This window comes from Prionailurus viverrinus, chromosome A3, assembly GCF_022837055.1.
Source record: "Prionailurus viverrinus isolate Anna chromosome A3, UM_Priviv_1.0, whole genome shotgun sequence".
NCBI classification, from domain to species: Eukaryota; Metazoa; Chordata; class Mammalia; order Carnivora; family Felidae; genus Prionailurus; species Prionailurus viverrinus.
In genome coordinates, this window is record NC_062563.1 from 120,630,698 (window position 1) to 120,652,208 (window position 21,511).

General features: G+C 37.7%; 1 protein-coding gene across 3 annotated transcripts in view; it reads left to right on the forward strand.

Annotated features, from left to right (window-relative positions):
- The window catches only part of ASXL2 (ASXL transcriptional regulator 2), a 134,590-nt gene that overhangs the window by 96,558 nt on the left and 16,521 nt on the right, over positions 1-21,511 (forward strand). For all 3 annotated transcript variants that reach the window (XM_047853823.1, XM_047853822.1, XM_047853824.1), the window contains 5 exons: positions 753-868; positions 6,120-6,249; positions 7,036-7,179; positions 14,526-14,689; positions 19,453-19,549. In XM_047853823.1, the coding sequence (XP_047709779.1) occupies positions 753-868; positions 6,120-6,249; positions 7,036-7,179; positions 14,526-14,689; positions 19,453-19,549 (651 nt within the window). The remainder of the gene's footprint in view (positions 1-752; positions 869-6,119; positions 6,250-7,035; positions 7,180-14,525; positions 14,690-19,452; positions 19,550-21,511) is intronic.

The window sequence follows — 21,511 nt, forward strand, 5'->3', positions numbered from 1 at the left end:
TCGCCATGAGCCGCATGCACTGCTGAACTTTACGGAACCTAAAACTGTAATTGCTATTTATTAGAAGAGGACAGGCTCTTGAAGGGGAAACCCTCATTCACATAAGACTGATGTTTGGCTCAGCTCTGATGGGGTATAAAACAAGTAGTGATGAGTAGAGAGGGGTTATACCCTGTGCAAACGTCCATTGCTGCCATTAGAGGTATCCTACAACCCTCTCACACTGACTGGTGGGCCTGAAACTATTGATTTAAGAGATGAAGGAATATAAGAATTAAAGCTGTTCTAGAGTTTTTGAGGTGGAATGGCCTTATTGCCTTCATTTTAAAATAGGGAAAACTGGACCCTTTCTGTCAGCCCAGGGCCCTTCCACTGTATCATGTTGTCATCAGATTTACCGTAAGACACACATACTGTACAACAGGCTCTAGAATCTTTTCTCAGTTTTATCTAATTTGATGACTCATGGTTTATATTCTTCCTGCTTCAATCAATCTATTGAAAAATAAAAAAATGAAAAGTAGTGAATACTAACACCCATCCCTTCCCCGTCGTATCATCCTTCATTAGAGCTTTCTGAGGAAATAAACTGAAAAGGGAGGCTGTTGCAGTAGAACTCCAAAAAGAAGATCCTTCCCAAAAGTGTTTGGTCACAGTTCTTAATACAGGTAGCAGCATATGATTGGGGAAGGAATGGTGCTTGATAGCAACTCTGATAACCACCTTTTTTATTGTCATTTCCCCCCAACTAGTATCGTCTAGACTGTCACAACCATCCTCTCCCCAGTCAGGCTGCCCATCACCTACCATTCCAGCAGGTAAAGTCATTTCTCCATCACAGAAGCACAGCAAGAAGGCACTAAAACAGGTAATCATGCTAGTCTGTGTTTAACAGAAGTATTATGTTCTTGATTAAAAATGCATGATTCTGGAAGTCATTGACAATTTCTTGAAAGGACATTAGGTCCTTTTAAGGAAAAATTTCATGTAGTTTCCCAATCTGGATTTAGTAATATATGTACCTCTGTGTTGTAGGTTTGTGGTAGATAGTCTTTTTATCACTTTAAAAAGCTCTTCATTTGTGGGGCACTGGCAGGTTCAGTGGTTGAGTGTCTGACTCTTGATTTTGGCTCAGGTCATGGTCTCACAGTTTGTGAGATTGAGTCCCTCATTGGGCTCTGTGCTGACGGTGCAGAGCCTACTTGGGATTCTCTCCCTCTCCTTCTCTCTTCCTGCCCCTCCCTGGATCTCTCTCAAATAAATAAACATTTAAATTAAAAAAAAAAAAAGCTCTTCATATGTTCCTAACTTCCTGAGAAGCTTTTGTTTGTGTGCATGTTTGTTTGTTTTAATGTTAATTTTTGAGAGAGACAGTGTGAGTGGGGAAGAGGCAGAGAGAGAAGGAGACACAGAATCTGAAGCAGGCTCTAGGCTCTGAGCTGTCAGCACAGAGCCCAACGAAGGTGAGATCATGACCTGAGACACTCAACTGACTGAGTCACCCAGGAGCCCCTGTTTGTTTTAAATTATGAATAGGTGTTGAATTTTTTAGGTTTGTTTTCTTCATCATTTATTGAGATGATCAGGTAGCTTTTCTCTTTAAATCTATTAAAACACAGAATTCCATGGCTAGATTTTCTAATGTTAACATATACTTAGCTTTCTGGAGTAAACTCTACATGTTGTTACCTGTTTTTGAATACGTTATAGAATTTTCTTTTTTAAGATTTTTGTTGTTTTCTTGTACAGTTTTGGACTCAGGATGGTTCTAATATAATAAAATAAGTTGGGTAGCTCTCTATATTTTTCTAGATTTTTGGAAAACAATTGTAGAAATTATCTTTTTCTTGGAAATTTTTTAAATCTCACCTTTTAAAATTGTTCTAGCATTTCAGTTTCATCTATTTTTAGTGGTCTCATTTGATTCCTGCTTTTTGAACTAATTTTAGAAAAAGGGTTTTTTTTGGAAATTTCTCTTAAAAAATGGTCCATTTTACTTGATATTATTTTTATTTTTCATTATTTTTTAAGTTTGCTTAATTTGAGAGCAATAAAGAGCATGTGGGTGCCTGCACTTGAGCAGGGGAAGGGGCGGAGAGAGAGAATCCCTGTGAGATCATGACCTGAGCCAAAATCGAAAGTCAGAGGCTCAAGCAGTCCACTGAGCTAGCCAGGGTCCCCTCACTTGATTTTTAAAAATACGTATTTATCTGTGGGGCAGTTGGCTGGCTCAGTCAGTAGAGCATGCGACTCTTGATCTTGGGATTGTAAATTTGAGCCCCATGTTGGGTATAGATAAAATCTTTAAAGAAAATTGTTTAAAGTTGTGTGTAGCATTCTTTTATGTGTCCTTTTTGTTCCTTAGTGTTGTTCGTTAATCATGTATCTTTTTTCCCAGTGCTACTTAGCCATCCATCTATTTTGTTGGGCTGTTCAAAGACCTAGCTTTCAATTTTTTAAATGCAAAATGATCTATAAATACAAACTCACTAGTAATTAATGGAACCTTAACAGACTACTTTTATCCTCAGATTGGTATACACAAGAACTTAATTTGTAATATCAGGCATTGGCAGGTATGTAGAAAAATGTCTAATGGCAGTTTGACAGTGGAATATAAATTATTGTAGAAAGAAATTTTGTGATGTCTGTTAAAATTTTATTTTATTTTTAAAGTTTATTTCTTTATTTTGAGAAAGAGAAACATAGAGCATGAGCAGGAGAGTGGCAGAGAGAGAAGGAGAGAGAGAATCCCAAGCAGGCTCCTCACTGACAGTGCAGCCATGAGGTCATGACCTGAGCCACAGTAGAGTTGGATGCTTAACTGACTGAGCCATCCAGGCGCCCCTGTCTATTAAAATTTTAAGAGCACAGGGGCGCCTGGGTGGCGCAGTCGGTTAAGCGTCCGACTTCAGCCAGGTCACGATCTCGCGGTCCGTGAGTTCGAGCCCCGCGTCGGGCTCTGGGCTGATGGCTCAGAGCCTGGAGCCTGTTTCTGATTCTGTGTCTTCCTCTCTCTCTGCCCCTCCCCCGTTCATGCTCTGTCTCTCTCTGTCCCAAAAATAAATAAACGTTGAAAAAAAAAAAATTAAAAAAAAAAAATTTTAAGAGCACATATCCCATGACTAAGCATTTGAACATTTTGGAACTTAGGTTAGAAAAATACAAATAAGTACACATATCAATTACACACACACACACACACACACACACAAATATTTGTGTTAAAGTTTGTAATAGCAAAAACTTGCAAGTAGCCTAATATGTATCAGTTAGGGAATTCCTTATGTAAATGATGGCATATCTATATGCTGGACAATTATGCAAGATTAAATGTTGGTAATATGGTTGTTTTATATATATAGACATGGAAGCATCACCACAGTATAATGTTGAATCACTGAAGTTATATTACAACATGTAGAGCATGATGCCATTGATAAAAAATAAATACATATCTGCAAAACAATATTATATTTTTAGTAGAAATATACTCATAATGTCAATGTAAAAAAAAAGCTCAATATAGAAAAATAAATTGATGTCTGTAGTTATCTCTGAAGATTAGGGACAAGACTGAGTGATGGTCAAGGGAGTTTAGCTTTATGTGTGAATTAAATGGTAAAGATCGTAATCATGTATTATCTATATAATTTTAAAAATTATGTAGATCCTAAAGTATTTAAAGCAAAAGTGCTTTTTTATTAAGAGTTTCAGAAATTCAATAACATTAATTGCTGTCTGCCTGGATAATAAATACAATATTTTATTTTGTATAAAAATACAAAATAGCACTTGTGTTTTTATAAATACTTTGGAGGATTTTAAGAAGTATAAGATGCTTTTTTCCACAGGAAAAGGCAAGTATTTTCCTAAACCTTGTTAGATAATCCACAACATGTTTACTACTCCTGTATTATTACACTCCTATAATCCCAAGGGTCAAATGTATTGGAAGAATTCCAGTATGGGAAATTATGTAAATAAGGTTGGTGGGACGTAAAGTAAGGACTTGCCTTCAGTGTATGTTTTGTATGGTATTAGATGAAGAAAAATTAGTTCAACATAAGTTATCCTTTATGACAATGAAGGGTTGTTTTTGCTGTTTGGTTTTTAATTTTTTTTTATGTTTATTTTTGAGAGAGAGAGAGAGACAGACAAACAGAGCACGAGTGGGGACAAAGGCAGAGAGAGACGGAGACATAAAATCTGAAGCAGGCTCCAGGCTGTGAGCTGTTGGCACACAGCCTGACTCGGGGCTCAAACCGTGAGATCATGACCTGAGCCAAAGTTGGACAGTTAATCGACTGAGCCACTCAGGCACCCCCCGTTTTTTAATTTTAAAATAGAATTAGGAACACCGTTTGTAAACTACTGAGGGAGAAAAAGAACTGAGTACACTTCCTAAATAGAGAGGCTATAAGTTACTCTGTTTCCATCATGTGTCTGAATTTATATGATGACAGTAGGAATAGATGAGATCAAATGGTTTTATTAAATTTTGCACTAACCTAGAATGATCTAGATATTGTGAATGACCAGAACAGACTCTAGTGGCTGCCACCCAGGAAGTGTATAAACATTTTCTGTTCTGATTGCAGAGAATGAGAGATAAGCTAATCAGAAAATGCCAACTTTTTTCTTTATTTATTTGTTTTGAGAGAGACAGAAACAGCATGAGTGGGGGGAGGGGCAGAGAGAGAGAGGGACACAGAGAATCCAAAGCAGGCTCTGGGCTGCCAGCCTGGATGGAGCTCATGTGGGGCTTGAGCCCACGAAACCATGAGATCATGACCTGAGCCATTGTTTTTTATACATTACACGCCTGCTTGCCTGCTGTAATGTTGTAGGTGAATGTAAGCCAGATACCTGACTCACTCAGTTACTGTTTTCCCTTGACAGCTTAGTCAAGATCAGTTGTTGTATAGCAGGGATGAGTGTAAATGTGGAACCGGAAGGAGAAAACTATATTGTGCGGAGGGAATGGGAACCAACTGGCCAGTTATTCCACACTTTTCTGCATGATGCTCTGAAGGTTGAAGCTTAAACTGGCAGTTTAGTAAGGTCATAGATTTCCAGCCTTTTCTTGAAATGTATCTTTACTTTCTTAGTTTCTCTTTTTTTTAACCTTGAGTTAAAAAGTTGCCTTCATATATTTTCATGACTAAAATCTGAGAAGTTAACTGTCTTTTTATTCATTATTTAACTAGTTGAGTGTAGTGTATTCTAGAAACAAGCTAGAAACGTTATAGAAATAAAAGTAATTCTGAAATAGCCAGGAGGAACCATATTGTTCTTAGAACCAGTATTTTCTAGGGTCGCCTGGGTGGCTCAGTGGGTTAAGCCTCTGACTTCGCCTCAGGTTGTGATCTCGCAGTTTGTGGGTTCGAGCCCCGTGTCCAGCTCTGTGCTGACAGCTCGGAGCCTGGAGCCTGCTTCGAATTCTGTGTCTCCGTCTCTCTGTCCCTACCTTGCTCACACTCTTTCTCTCTCTCAAAAATAAACCAACATTAAAAAAAATTAAAAAAAACCAAAACTTTTCTAACCTTTATTCCCTTCTGTATATTGCATTGCTGTAAATTGCAGAGGATTTGGTCATTGGGCCAAATCTTACTGCTCTTACAGTCGATCAGAATAAGTAGTTATGTACAACCTTTTGTCCAAATGTATCACCTCTGAAATATACATAAGCTAAATATTTACGTTTGTACGTAGAATTAATGCAAGTGGGATTGTACGTAGAATTAATGCAAGTGGGAATCTTTTTGGTGGGGGGTTTAGAATTTGTTTCCAGAAATGATTGAAAACCTCTAATTTGCTGCTGCAAAAATGGAAAGTCCATGGCTTACTGGTGATTTTTAGGTTCTAAAAATGTTCATGACTAATTCTCACATTTATCTAAAGGAGTAATACTGCCAAAAAAATACTCAGACTCTTATTAAAGTATCATTCAGGCCTTGTGTTTAACTGGTTTAATTTAGGTTTTGTTTACTTTGATAGCTTTCAAAGAAATTGAATGATCAGCATGCTCCTCACCACTTAAAAAGCAGTCGTTTACTTTTTGCTATTACTAAAAACTGATTTGTTTTTGTTGCTCATAGCCAGTTTTCTTTTTATAGGCTCTAAAACAGCAACAGCAGAAGAAGCAGCAGCAACAGCAATGCAGGCCAAGCATGTCCATCTCCTGCAACCAGACTCTCTCCCTGAAGACTGTCAAAGCAACCAGTGACTCTGTTTCTGCCAGGCCTGGTAGGCAGATTTGGGCATCTTTTCAGTGGAAGTTCTTTTTCCCGTATTTTTGTGTTGTTTTTCCACGTTTGGATACCATATCATTTATTTTTAAATTGCTGTATTTATGTACGTAGTCTGTTACTGCCAAATCACCAATATAAATCCTTTCAGGGTAAATGGGAAAATTTATACAAAATCATTGTGCAGTTACGAAAAAATACATCAATGAGATTTGCATGTTAGAATGAGATCAGTGACTGACTTCCAAGATGTCTAACCTAATAATATTTGGAAGCTTCTAATCTGTGATCTTAAAAAGCTGATGTTGCCAAGACACTCAAACCAAACTTCACCCATTTTCTCCTTTAATGATAAAATGTCTTCCTGAGAATATAGGCTACCTTTGAATTTCCATTGGATATAAAAACAGGCCTTTGGATTTTTGTTGTTGTTTGGTTTTGTTTTTCCTCTAAACTGGGTTAGATACAGACTTTGTATTTTATTACACAATTAATTTTGATGCTAGCTGATTATATGGGCCTGCCAAATTTAAACTGTGTCTTGCAGAGCTTTGTATTTTAGTTAGGAAGGAAATTTACCACCAGAAGCAAATAATGTGCTTCCTTCCAGAAGGGAGTTTATTTTATTTTTTAACTCTGAATTTGCAGACTCAAAACGCATGTGCAAGGTCACACTGCCTCATGTTTGAGGCAGTTTTATTTAGTGTTGAATGATTTAATTGTTTGATTGATTTCTGTCTGTAACCTCAGTGTCACCAGTCTTTGATATATTTTTTTCTCTTAGCAATGTGGGAAGGAAAGCCATCTGATGGCCAGTCAAGCAGCCCTCAGAACTCAAATTCTAGCTTTTCTTGTTCAGTTCAAGTGGAAAATCCCTTGCTAGGCTTGGGGAAGAAGTCATTCCAGAGGTCTGACAGGCTCCACACAAGTAAGTTGATTTACAAAGAAGGTTCTGCATCTTAATTTGTCAACTGTGTGTTTGAAATTCAGCAGCTGTTTTGTGGTTTAGTTCTTTTTCTGACAATAGGTTGCTTTGTCCAGCATTATTAGTGTCTTATTTCTGTGTACAGAAAGATAGAAGGACTTATAATTAAACACAGAAAACTGACCCTTTTTTCCTGCTCCCTTTGAAATCCCACTAAGATGAGAATATGGAAATGCAAAAGATTAAATCCATAAGGGTGACGAAAACAAGGAGACAACAGATGGGCAGGCAGTGTCAACAAATTTTGAAAGATGAAAACTGGATGGAGTTTTTCACAGAGCTGAGCAACAGATGCCAATAATAAGCAAGCCAGTTAAGTCTGCAGAACACCAGATAGATTCCAGAATAGGAGATAACCATGTGTCATAATGGAGAAGGGTGAATGAAGCCTAGGGTTGAAAAGAAGACCTTTTGTGAAAGTTAGTAAGAAGCATATTGATGCTTCACCCAAGCAGGAGACAGGAGATTTGTTTTGAGGTGAAATGAAACCATACAGACTTCAAATTCAAAGATACCACTCATGGCTAAGGGTAGATAAGGAGGCAGTGTACTGAAATCAGGGGAATAAAGAAAAATACAAATACTAATAGTGATCCTTCTGCTTGGCTTCCAGAATGCTAGTAGGAAAGCATATTTCTGCCACCACTATTTCCTTCCTCCCAGCCCCACCTGTGTTCCAGCAGGAGATGGATGGGTTGATACCTAAAGAAATTGAATAGCCTTAGAAGAAAATCTGCAGCCAAATTTATAGATTGCAGTCTAAAAAGAAACCATCTTGATCACACTTCTGTGGAGCTCATCTGTCTATAAGACCTACCTACCTATGTACCCAAAATTTCCAGTTGACCTTTTTTTAAAATTAAAAAAAAAATGTTTTAATGTTTATTTGTGTGTGTGTGTGTGTGTGTGTGTGTGTGAGAGAGAGAGAGAGAGAGAGAGAGAGAGAGAGAGACAGACAGACAGACCGAGAGGGAGAGAGCACAAGCAGGGGAGGGACAGAGGGAGAGGGAGACAGAATCTGAAGCAGGCTCCAGGCTCCGAGCTGTCAGCACAGAGCCTGATGCACGGCTTGAACTCACGAACCGTGAAATCATGACCTGAGCCAAAGTAAGATCCTCAACCAATTGAGCCACCCACGTGCCCCAGGCCTTTAAAAAAAAAAAAAAAAAAAAAAAGTTTATTTGTTTACTTGTGAGAGAGAGACAGAGAGAGAATGTGTGCACCCAAGCTGGGGAGGAACAAAGAGAGAGAAAGACAGAATGGAAGCAGGCTATAGGCTCCAAGCTATCATTGCAGAATCCAACCTGGGGCTCGAACTCATGAACCCATGAGATCATGGCTTGAGCCAAAGTCAGATATTTAACTAACTGATTGAGCCACCCAGGAGCCCCTCCAGTCAGGCTTTTTTTTTTTTTTTTCCAATTGTGATTGTTCACAATCACCTTTGAAGACCTCCATCATGAGACACAGAATCTGAAATACAGATACAGAAGAAACAGACAATTCAGGAAAATTTAAAACAAGCAACTTTAAAAACTATAATATCCACAGAAAGAAATAAAAGATGATATTGCATCCATGAAAGAATAGACTACTATTTTAAAAATCAGAAAATAAAGAGTTCTTGGTATTAAGTAATAATGTAGCTTAAATAAAAAATTATGATGGAAATACTAAAAGGTAAAGAAATTTCTCAAACATAGGGCAAAAGAGAGATTCAAAAGGAGAGAGAATGTAAGAAAATTGGAATACCAATCTAGAATGTCTAATGTCTAAAATAGTACGACCATCAGAGGAGCACTTGGGTGGTTCAGTCTGTTAAACGTTGGATTCTTGATTTCGTCTTAGGTCATGATCTCACAGTCATGAGATCAAACCCTGCATCAGCTCTGCACTGGGTGTGGAGCCTGCTTAAGATTCTCTCTTTCCCTCTGCCCCTCTCCCTTCCTCTTTGTCTCTCTCTCAAAAAGAAAAAAATAAAACATTTTTAGGTTTGCCTGGGTGGCTCATTCAGTTAAACATCTAAGTCTTCAGCTGGGTCATGATCTCATGGTTTGTGAGTTCAGAGCTTGGAGCCTACTTCAGATTCTGTGTGTGTGTTTGTCTCTCTCTCTTTCTTCTGGTCGCATGCTCATGCTCTGTCTCTCTCCTTCAAAAATAAACATTAAAAAAATTTAATAAAATAGTAGGACCATCAGAAAGAACAAAAATTGAACGGGGAGTAAGATAAAAGAAAAATAATATAAGAAAATTCCAGAAACAAAAAAAAAAAAGGAAAAAATTCCAGAGAATTGAAAGTCAGAGATTCCAGAGTAGAAGTACACAATTGGTGTCAAGAAGCATGAATAAAAAGAAACCCATTCCAAGGCACATTCTTTTGAAATTTTAAAGCATCCAGGATAATGAGAAGATTCCAAAAAAGCCTCCAGAGAGAAAGAAAACACTTCGTGTACAAAGATGTAGGAATTGGGATGGTGAACATCTCAGAAGCAGAATAGAAGCTAAAAGATAGCGTGGCAATGGTGATAAAATTGGAAGAAGTCATTGTATACCCACTTCTATGTTCCAGACCCTTCCACACTATTAAGCGTGAGAACAGAATTAATAATATTTCAGACAGCTTCTTTGGGTTTTTGTTGTTGTTTGATTTTACAGATTATTTATCAAAATAAGTAAGAATTCCTGAATTCCAGAGGTACCTGGCTGGCTCAGTTGGTAGAGTACTCGACTCTTAATCTCGGGTTTGTGAGTTCAAGCCCCACATTGGGTGTAGAGATTATTTAAAAATAATAAAATCTTTAAAAAGAGAAAAGGGAGAAGAAAGAATTCTTGAAATCCAACACTTGCCTTCCTGGGATTGGTTTAAATTTTAATTATGGTGTTTTTGGAAAATTGTGCTACAATATGGATACCTAGAGACATTTCCAGTCCCATAGGAGCTGTGGCTCAGGTGTCCAGGCACCTGCAGAGAGCAGAACCAATCTAATTTGTTTTTGCTCCCCAAGAAGACGCTTAGAAGTGAGGTGTAAGGCAGGCAGGGGAAATAATTTGAAGATTACCAGGCACAGTATAAGCGATGAAATTAAGAGCCGAGTCAATAAGTTGCTTGAGGTGCCCGCTTCTTTGCCGTCCAGCAACCAGACAACTTCTTTGTAAAAATCAGGTTTGATTCTGGGTGGATTGTAAAATGGTGCATTTTTCTTTAGAAGCAGTATCTGCCGTGAACTGAGCATACCCTTTGATCATCAATTCCACTGCCAAGGATTCAAAATATTCATTAATTAAATAACTACTTATAGAAGGTATACTAATATGCCAAACACAAGTTCCTAGTGATGTGGTGATGAACAAAGTTCCTTCCTTATGGAGACTATATTCTACTTAAATGCAGTCAAAGTCACAATTTTAGTATCTTCATTCAACTGCAGTAGAAATGTAAATGTAAAAAATTGAGAAATTATGGACTGCAAATTTCTGGCTTGCATACTAACAAACTAGGAAAAATTAACCATAAAAAAAGAAAGCATGGTGTATCTAACTTTCACCTCATGGCCAAGAAGTAAATGCAGGTTCATCTCCTCTCATGCAAATAAGCATTAATGGAAATAATATGGGAATTTTTACAATACATGCCACAATGAGTATTTTTTAAATCTATGGAAGAAGTTGTACATTTTGTGTAAAATATAAATGATAAAACTAAATTAGATAATTTACACAAAACTTTTTTAGTTAATATTGGTATAGTTTGTTGTAACTTCATTAAAATTAATGGTATATATTTTTATGTCCCAGATTCAATCAGAAAAATAAAGATAGCTGAGATATCAAGTATAATACGATAGAATGTGGCAACCTAAACTGAAGGAAAAAACAAACAAACCAAGGTCAACTTTTGACTTTTAAGAGGACATGAAGTTTAAATTCTAAAAATTAGCAGTTTGTCTGAGGCACATAAAAATATCCATGGGCACTATTTGATCAATAACAGAACAGACTAATTTGTAACTCCTAAGTCTTACTTAAGGAGTTAGGTTAAAATCAATGGGGTGCCTGGCTGGCTCTGCCGGTAATACATGCAACTCTTGATCTTGCGGTCATGAGTTCAAGTCCCATATTCGTCGTAGAGCTTACTTAAAAAAAATAATTCAAGTTTTAACTCCAGTTTGACTCAGATGTGAAGGTAGAAAATGAATGCAAAAATAATGAAAACTGTTCAAGGAATGCTGGCACTCTCATTTCATCGGTCACACGGGGAAGCAATAGTAGGATGTTGCTCTCAGTTCCTGGGGCCATTGCAACATTGTTTTATGCAAACCAAAAATTGATCACGTCTGTGATCCTCAGTGGGTGCCTAGTTAAGTTAGTCATAGTATGTATGTTGGAATATGGTGCAGCTTTTTAAAGAGTTTTGTAGGTGATAGTTTGGAAAGATGTTTAAGATATTCTGTGAAAGAAAAGACTAAATATAATTTGTATGTATATTGTGATTTCATTTCAAATTAAAAATGTCATTTTTGGGGTGCCTGGGTGTCTCAGTCTGTTAAGCATCCTACTCCTGATTTCGGCGCAAGTCATGGTCTAACGGTTCATGGAATCGAGCCCCTCGTTGGGCTCTGCACTGACAGCACAGAGCCTAATTGGGATTTTCTCTCTCTCCTTCCTTCTCTGCCCCTCCTCTATATGTGTGCTTGTGTGCACACTTGCTCGCTTGCTCTCTCTCTCGCTCTCAAAATAAATAAACTTAAAAAAATACAAAAATATAAATAAAATGTCCCTTTTGGTAGAAAGCTGGGAATGTAGAAGCCTTTACTTTTCATTTATATATTTTGGTACTATTTTAATTGGGGGGATATTTACCTTTATCTCTCAAATTCTGTTTTTAATATCATCCAATTTGAAGTTTTAAAATTTTTTACTGTGATTTCTTCTCTGTCCCAGGAATTATCTTGAAGTTTTAAAATTTTTCTTAAGGGTGCCTGGGTGACTCACTTGGCTAAGTGTCAGCTCAGATCGTGATCTCACAGTGCATGAGATCAAACCCCACTTCAGGCTCTGTGCTGACAGCATGGAATCTGCTTGGGATTCTCCCTCTCTCTTCTTCTGCCCCTCTCCCCTGCTCATGTGCGTGCGCTCTCTCTCTCTCTCTCTCTCTCTCTCTCAAAGTAAATAAACAAACTTAAAAATTTTTTATTTTCTTAAAATACATAGGGATTTGCGGGCACCTGGCTGACTCAGCGAGTAGAGCACGTGAATCTTGATCTCAGGGTCATGGGTTCAAGCCCCACACTGGGCATAGAGATTACTTAAAAATGAAGTCTTTAAAATACAAATATATAGGGATTTTTATGTTCCTGTTATGAACTTTTAACTTAAATACCTAGTAATCAGAGATCATGCACTGTATGATACCTGTGCCTCTACACTATACTGATAAATAACAGACTCTGGAGCCATGATGCCTAGGTTCAAATTCCTTCACTCTAATCAGTGGTACAATTTTGGGCAACTTACTTGCCATTTTGGACCTCACTTTCTTCTTCTGTGAAATGTATAATAATAGTTTCCTACTTCATAGGGTTACATGAAAAATAAATGAGCTAACACATGTCTATGTTTAGAGTAGTGCCTGGCACTTACGAAGCCTTACAGAAGTGTTTACAGCTGCTATTATTGGTCATTGTAGTTATGATTACTACTAATATTATTTGAAATTCACTGAGACCTGATTGTGCTCATTCCTGATGATTTTATCCCCATCTTTACAATCACATTCTTTATTTTTTAAATCCTTTTATATAGCGCTATTTTGTATTCTATCTATGACAGTTGCAGTAATAGCAGTAGTTTTAGGTCTAAACCTTTTATTTTTGGTTTCTGTTGATTCTCTGTCATAGTGGAATGTCTGTTGGTTTGTCAAGGTAGTCTGTGTGAGATAACGCTGGATCTTAATTTGTAGGAATCCTATGGGCCTAACTCTTTCCGCTTAAGAGAGATTACTTCTGGGGGCACCTGGGTCACTCAGTTGATTGAGCGTCTGACTTTGACTCTGGTCATGATCTCGCGACTTGTGTGTTCGAGCTCCGTGTTCGAGCTCCGCGTTGGACTCTGTGCTGGCAGCACACAGCCTGGAGCCTGCTTCGAGATTCTGTGTCTCCCTCTCTCTCTGCCCCTCCCCTGCTCTCTCTCTCTCTCGCTCTCTATCTCTCAAAAATAAAAACATTAAAAAAAATTTAATAAAATAGATTACTTTTGTTTCTGCTTCATCCAGGAGCAGACGTTATGCACATTCAGGGTTGTGTAGCTTTGTGCATATGTTTCTAAATGTAGAATTTCTGAGTCTTATATTCCTGTGCACATTAAAATTTTGCTATATATTATCAAATTTTCTTCTAATAAAATTGTACTCATTTGGGCCCCATCAGCAGTATTTGAAGGTGGTCTTAGCTTTTTCTTTGTGTAATCTCATCACTGTATTGCAGTATTTGCCATTTTGATAGACAAAAACTGTTCATTGGTTTTACTGGAATTTTTAAAATATTAATATCGTAGCGTCTGTTTATGGTTAGTCACCTGTGAATTGCCTGTAATCCCCTGTGCTCATTTTTCTCAAGGTGATTATCTTTTTCATTTTGATTTGTAGATGCATTAAAATTTTTTTTTAATGTCTAGCAACCTATTTATTTATTTAAAGTAAGTTCTAGGCTCAGTGTGGGGCTTGAACTCATGACCCTCAGATCAAAAGTTGCATGCTGTGCAGACCAAGTTAGCCAGGTACCCCATATCGATTCACTTTTAATGTGGAGAATCACAAAAGTTTTGTCATGGCTTGCAAATATTTTTGTCAAGTTAGTCTTTTGTTTATGATATTTTTTGCCATTTACATTTGAAACTTTTTTTTGTATTGAAATCTGTCAGTCTTATGAAAGAATATAACCTTCTGATTGTGACCAAGTTTCTTGAAACCACTAAGCTGTTCAGTCATAACATTTTTAGGTAATGAAAATTGATGAAAGAATTCCCATGGAAAGGGAAGAAGGATCCCAATATGATTTATTATATAGATTTGAATTTTTCTGGATTTTTTTTTATCATTTTGCATATGTGCCACACCTTGCTTTTTGTGAGTCTTGGAAGAAAATTTCTAAATACCGTAAGTGTTCCCTTCTTCACAGCATGATATTTAAAGTAGTTACAACTGTCATTTTTTTGCACTGCAGAGCAAACTACTCTAGATAGAAACAGGAGCGTAAAAGAGGCCTAAATGATTCTTTCCCCTATTTTTATAGGGCAAATGAAAAGGACTAAATGTGCTGAAATTGATGTTGAGACACCAGACTCCATTCTGGTTAACACAAATCTACGAGCACTGATCAACAAACACACCTTTTCAGTCCTTCCTGGAGATTGCCAGCAGCGACTGCTTTTACTCCTTCCAGAGGTGGATCGTCAGGTGCGTTATTTTCAAGCATAAGCAGTTTTCAAAAACCCTTCTGAGGCTTTCTTCACTCATCCCCTTTAGAACTCCTTAAGACTTTTTAAATAGCTTTTTATGTATGCTCGTAAAGAAGTGGTGTCAAAGCTACTGAACAAGAAATAAGAATATTTTTATGGAAGTGTTCTTAAGAATTTTGCCCTGTAAGTCTTACAAAGGAAAAAATCTCATCAGAATGTCAAAATTGTGGAATAAAATTTGTGTAGCTATCATACTCGGTAGGCATTCATTGAATACATTGAGTTCAGGAAGAAGAGTTGTCTTATTTCGGACATTAAATAGGGGTTCTTGAATGGATTTTTTGAAAGGGGTAAGAGTGTTAATTATTTTCATTATTTTGTTAGATTTTTAAGAAACAAACATTTATTGTTTTCATAATAAAGAACTTTAAGGGGCACCTGGATGGCTCCGTGAGTTAAGTGTCCGACTTGGTTTCAGCTCAGGTCACGATCTCACGGTTTGTGGGTTCGAGCCCCTCGTTGGGCTCCGTGCTGGCAGTGCAGAGCCTGCTTTGGATTCTCTCTCCCTCTCTGTCTCTGACTCTCCCGCACTGTTTCTCTCTGAAAAAATAAGTAAACTTAAAATATTATATATATATATGAAGAATTTTAAAAGCCCAGTAATTATGTTATAGTCTTAAAAGAGATAGCTATAAGAAATATCAAATTTGAGAAGAGTCTAGGGAGAGACCAGGGAGATTTAGGTCAGGAATTAGGTAATGATCAGAGACTTAGGCTTTCATCAGAGAAAGAGTTACTTGCAAGTCACCCCCCCGCCCCATGTCTAATTATGTTTCCTCCTCTATAATAGGACCGTTTTGATTTTCTAAGATTTATTCAATTCTGAGGGTTTTTAAATTCTGAGTTTTTGTTTTTTTAATTCATTATTTCCAAGCACATACTGTGTTCTAAGTAATCTGATAGGCCCTCTCCCATTTTTCCTAATCATTATAAAAACAAGATGAGAAAGAAGGGTTTTCCCTAGTTCACAATAAAAAAACTAAATATATCCCTCTAGTTTATAGTAAGAGATTAAAGGAGAGTAAGCTACACACATTATCCTAGCTAATTGACTATAATGTCAAAACAAAATATTTCTATTTTTGAAAATTCTGAAAATCATCTTTCTATTCAACTGCATTGATATCACTTTCAGTCACCTTGTGCTATGAGTCAGCACATGTGCAAGCAGGTCAGATTCTATTTTCAAGGAGACCAAGTAAGTCAGGTGCTGGTAGTAACCAGCAATAGGGACAAAGAAGTAAGTAAGCTGATCGTCCCCAGCTCCTGCCTTCCCCACCTTAACACTTCTTGGAGAAAGTACAGTGTTTGGGATGCCTAGTTTTTGGTTCGAACAAGTTAGGAGGCTGACATTTTTGCAAAGTTTTTAGAGAATTTCTCAATAAGGATTGTTCTCATCTTTAGTTTACAGACTTAAGTTATTAGGTTGGGAATAATAAGATGGGACCTAACTGAGGGCCCATCTCTAGAACTCTAGTGCAGGTTCCTTAGAATGGTCTTTTGACTAATGGTCCTTATCCTGTCTCAGAAGGAGGACTGCCACATACAGTTTTAGAATTAAAAGGTATCTTGAACGTTATCTATTCATCTTCCTATAGAGTACAATCCTGTGGGGAATTCTTTTTTTTTTTTAATGTTTATTTATTTTTTTTTTTTTTGAGAGAGAGAGAGACAGCATAAGCAGGGAAGGGACAGAGGACCTGAGGCAGGCTCCATGATGACAGTAGCGAACCCGATGTGGGGCTTGACCTCACAAACTGTGAGATCATGACCTCAGCCAAAGTTAGATGCTCAACCGACTGAGCCACCCAGGTGCCCTTGTGGGGAATTCTTATTGGGGCATTAGTTGGACTTACTTGATTACGGTGGGAACACACAGTAATTTGAGAAATAATGTCCTTATCTATAGAAGTATGGAACTCAAATTAACTTCACTGTCAGATGCAGTTTGGAGTGTTTATAGAATTCTGGGTATTAGTAGGATGAAACATTGAAAACAACATTTCTGTATATGGAATGCCCAGCCACAAAGTAGAAAAACATTATTTAAACCAGAGGAAAGAATATAGGAGGGGACTGGAGCACTCTTTAGGTATATTTGAAGGTCTGTCAAATGAAAGAGGTAAACTTTTTTGTGTTTCCAGAAAGCAAATGTGGAGTTAAAATAACATTTTTCTTTTAACAGTTGGAGCTGTTAAAATGGAGTGACCTGTGATGGAGTAACTTGCTCATCACTGAGCTATTCAAGCAGAGGTTGGCTGACCTCTTAGAGTTCTTATAAGAGTTCTTATAGGGAAGACTATTAGTTCTTATAGGGAAGACTGTTAACCCCCTGCCAGCTCCCTAGAGTACAGATCAGCAGTCAGCAAACTGTAGCCCACTGGCCAATTTCAGCCCACAACCTGCTTTTGTAAATAAAGTTTTATCGGCACATAGCCACTTAACATTAGTTTACGTATTGTTTGTAGCTGCGATCATGCGGCAAGGCAGAGTTACGTACTTACAACAGAGGCCCTATGGCGTTGCAAAGCCTAAAATATTTGCGGTCTCTCCTTTAACAGAAAAAAGTTCACCAATTTCTGCTCTAGAGCTAGGGGAACATAATATGGGCCCAGGTAGGTGTAGAAAGTGAGTTTCTCAATCTGTAGGGTGTCCAAATAGTTATAAATTTTCTTCAGAAAATTGTTTTTGACCACATTTAAACTTTTAATCTATCTAGAATTTTTTTTGTATTGCTCAGAAATTGGGATTCACCTTTATTTCCCACTGAATAACAGATAGCCATTTGTTCCTCCACCATGTATTTAATGTAACGATTTTTTTGTCACGGATTGAGATACCATCTTTGTTATATATTTTATTCAGTTATATGCAATATGTGTTTAGTTTACATGCACACCTTCCTCTTCCACTCATTTCTTTATTCCTTTTAACACTAGTAATAATAGTTTTGATTATAGTGGCTTTGTGTGTGGTATGTTTAATAATTGGAAAGGAGATTTTTCTCTTATTTTTTTCCATATGTACTTCAAAATCATTTTGTTAATGCAAAATCTGCAAGGAATTCTGATTGAAATATAGATATTAACTTTGGGGAGAATGGCAATTTTATTAAGTTTTTCTGTCCAGATTTTTCATATCTTGTGTTTTATGTCCTTAAATAAGATTTTATGGTTCTAAACCAAGATAGGAAATCCAAAATCTCTAATATAAAGAACCTTAAAACCTTTTGGGAAGACATCACAAATCAAGCCAGTAGATTGATTGAGGGAAATATTTTTAATATATGTTCTAGTTTTACTAAGAGTACTATGTAAAAGATTCTCGCAAGTTAATAATAAAAATAAGCAGCCTCATAGAAAAATGAGCAAATGATAAGAATTTCACAAGATGGCAAATCTAAATATTTTTTTTTAAATTTTCTTTAAAAAAATTTTTTTAATGTTTATTTTTTAAGGGGAGACAGAGAGAGAGAGAGAGTGAGAGTGGGGAAGGGGCAGGGAGAGAGGGACACACAGAATCCAAAGCAGGCTCTAGGCTCCAAGCTGTCAGCAGACACCGATGTGGGGCATGAAATCATGAACTGCAAGATCATGACCTGAGCCGAAGTTGGACACTTAACCGACTGAGCCACCCAGGCGCCCCGCAAATCTAAATATTAATAAACATGCAAAAAGGTGAATAAAATTCCAGTAGTCAAGGTAAAGGAAATTACCATTTCAAACCCATTAGAGTGGCCAAAAAGAAAATAGTCTGGTTAACATCTGTTGTTCATAGGGTAAGCATATATTTCTGATAGAAATATGAATTGTAGCCTTTTTGGAAAATAGTCTAACAATACCTGCTTACACACACAATATTGCTTTGCTTTTAGAACTTACTCCACAGAAATAGAAGCACTGGTATGTTCATCTTTACCAGAATGCTAATTGCAGCTTGGTTCATTATGGGAAAACATTGGAAACAAGGTGTATGTTTATGATTAAGAAACTGGTAAATGGGGGCACCTGGGTGGCTCAGTTGGTTAAGCATCCATCTCCTTGATTTCAACTCAGGTCATGATCTCTCAGTTCGTAAGTTCAAGCCTTGTATAGGGCTCTGCGCTGACAGTACAGAACCTGCTCGGAATTCTCTGTCTCCCTCTCTCTCTGCCCCTCCCAGGCACTCACTCTCTCTCTGTCTCTCTCTTAAAAGCAAAGCTAAAAAAAGAAACTGGGTAAATGAAATGAGGTGCATACATACAATGAAAAAATATGCAGCTATTATAAAGGCTAACATTGTGCCTGTTGACTTGGAGAGACTTCCATAGTGTATTACGTGAGAAAAATTAGATTCAGAGGAGTGTGTGTAGATTGGTCACAGTTTTACAAAACAAATAATAAACCTCTGAAGAAAAGAACTTCTTAGATGTATATGTATTTGTTTGCAGATGATTCTTTGAGTAGAATAAATGGGAAATGGAATTGAGAGTAGAGGAATAAGGGAGGAGAGGTAATCAGGAAAGAAATTTATTAGAAAAAAGTGATACATGATAAAACAGGAGTATCCGTAATAGGCAGAATGGTATGATCTAGTCATGTTTCTATAAAATTAAATATATATGTATAAATGTGTATACATTCTTCTCTAAAATAAAGTCAAATTCCACAAGATACATTTGGCTTTCATTGTTAGCTTTTCTTGGCTTGTTCTTTGACCCAGGTTGGTCCAGATGGTCTGATGAAGTTAAATGGCTCAGCCCTTAACAATGAGTTCTTCACTTCAGCAGCCCAAGGCTGGAAGGAACGACTCTCAGAAGGTAAGTGTTCTACCCTGCATGCTTCCTAGGTTGTGTATGCACTTGGAGCCACTGTGAGGGCATATTGGCACCTCTCCACCTCGATGAGTTTTTGAGCAATTTTGGTAGGCAAAGGACAGGATGTTTCCATGGGCTAGAGGTAGCTATCCTGTGGGAAACACTACACTGACCTTTATCCAGAGCGTGTGTAACCAGGTTTTAGCTCCAGATGGAGTCTAGCAGTGTTTCTTCAAGAGTTCACAGTCACCTGGGAAACTAAAAAAAAAACAACAAAAAAAACAGATTTTTAGGCCCTAGTCCTAAAGATTCTGACTTAGTGATTCTAGGTTAAAATGAGATTTTACTAAGCTCCTTAATAAGTGGAGTGTAAAATTAGAGTTACAGTGCTGTATTATGTTTGTTTTTCAGTTACACATGGAATACAAACCAGCACTTGAAAAGTCATAATGAATTTATGCCAAGGCATAGCTTAAAACAAGTGTGAGAAACTTTAAAATAAATAAATTTATGGGGCACCTGGGTGGCTCAGTCAGTTAAGCCTCCAACTTTGGCTCAGGTCACGATCTCACAGTTCAGGGGTTTGAGCCCCACATCAGGCTCCGTGCTGATGGCTCAGAGCCTGGAGCCTGTTTCAGATTCTGTGTCTCCCTCTCTCTCTCTCTGTTCCTCCCCCACTCTCACTCTGTCTCTCTCTCTCAAAAATAAAATAAACGTAAAAAAAAAAAAGATTAAAAGTAAATACATTTGTAAGGAGAGCAATTAGGAATGCTATTCATCTGACTTTTTGTCAGATCTCTAGCATTTAGGGTTAACTGACAAGCTAATATCTACATTCACTGCAGTTGTTGACATTTTCCCTCCTCTTGTTTTTGTTCTTTTCGGAGGCAAATTCTGTCCTTTTTTTTTTTTTAATGGTTAATTTTTTGTGTATGTTTATTTATTTCTGAGAGAGAGAGTGCAAACAGGAGAGGTGCAGGGGTTGGGGGGCCAGAGGACTGAAGTGGGTTCTGTGCTGACAGCAGACAGTCCAATGAGGGGCTCGGGCTCCCGAAGCGTGAGATAAATTATGACCTGAGCCAAAGTTGGACGCTCAACCAACTGAGCCACCCCATTGCCCCTAGGGGGCAAATTCTGTGTAGAAAGGCTCTCTCACTGATTACTTTTTTTCTGCAAGAGCTAAAATGATAAAATTCCGTTTTCTTACCCCCAAGAGACCTTCAACTTCACGTCTACCATTGCTACCTCTTACTCCTTGGTGTCCTGGGTGGTAGAATATAACAGAGACCAATGTTTCCAAGCCGCAGCTTGAAGGTGGCCTACCCAGCACATTGGACGGTTCTCTGCTGATGGAGTGGGAGGACTGAAGGCGGCTGGTAGTATGTGCACGTAACTGTCGTGTTCCGAGCAGCTGGGTGTTTGACATGTTGAATGCCTCCTCGCCAAGGCGCTAGAGTGGCACAATTTCTGGGACAGTTAGAAAACTGGCAACTCCTAAATAGCTCCCTCTCTTTTTACTGGAGCCTCAAATGCCTCTGAGCGGGGCCATAGCTGTTCATTATGCAGTAGGAGATAAAGGGCATAAAATACAAGTCGCCTCAGAGAAACAGAGCTTTAAAATAATAAAATACTCAGTGGCATTATTTACTGAAAACATATGATGAGAGTCATATCAAATTTCCAGTGGAAATTAAACATTCAAGGTTAGTGATAAAGGAAATCTGTAGAGAAATGATGTTTGGTGTTGGAGGGAGGTGCTACAAGGAAAGCCCAGAGAAAAGGCACAAGTGGCCCAGGCTGAGACCGAAAACTGCATGGAGTGGTGCACAAGTATTTTTATTTCACCTGATGGCATTTAGCTGCTCCCTTCCAGTGAGGAATTTTGAGAAATTTCTGTTAGAATTCTGGGAAATTTCTATTATTTTCACATGATGGTATTTTGACTCCTGCACAAGTCTTTTGTAA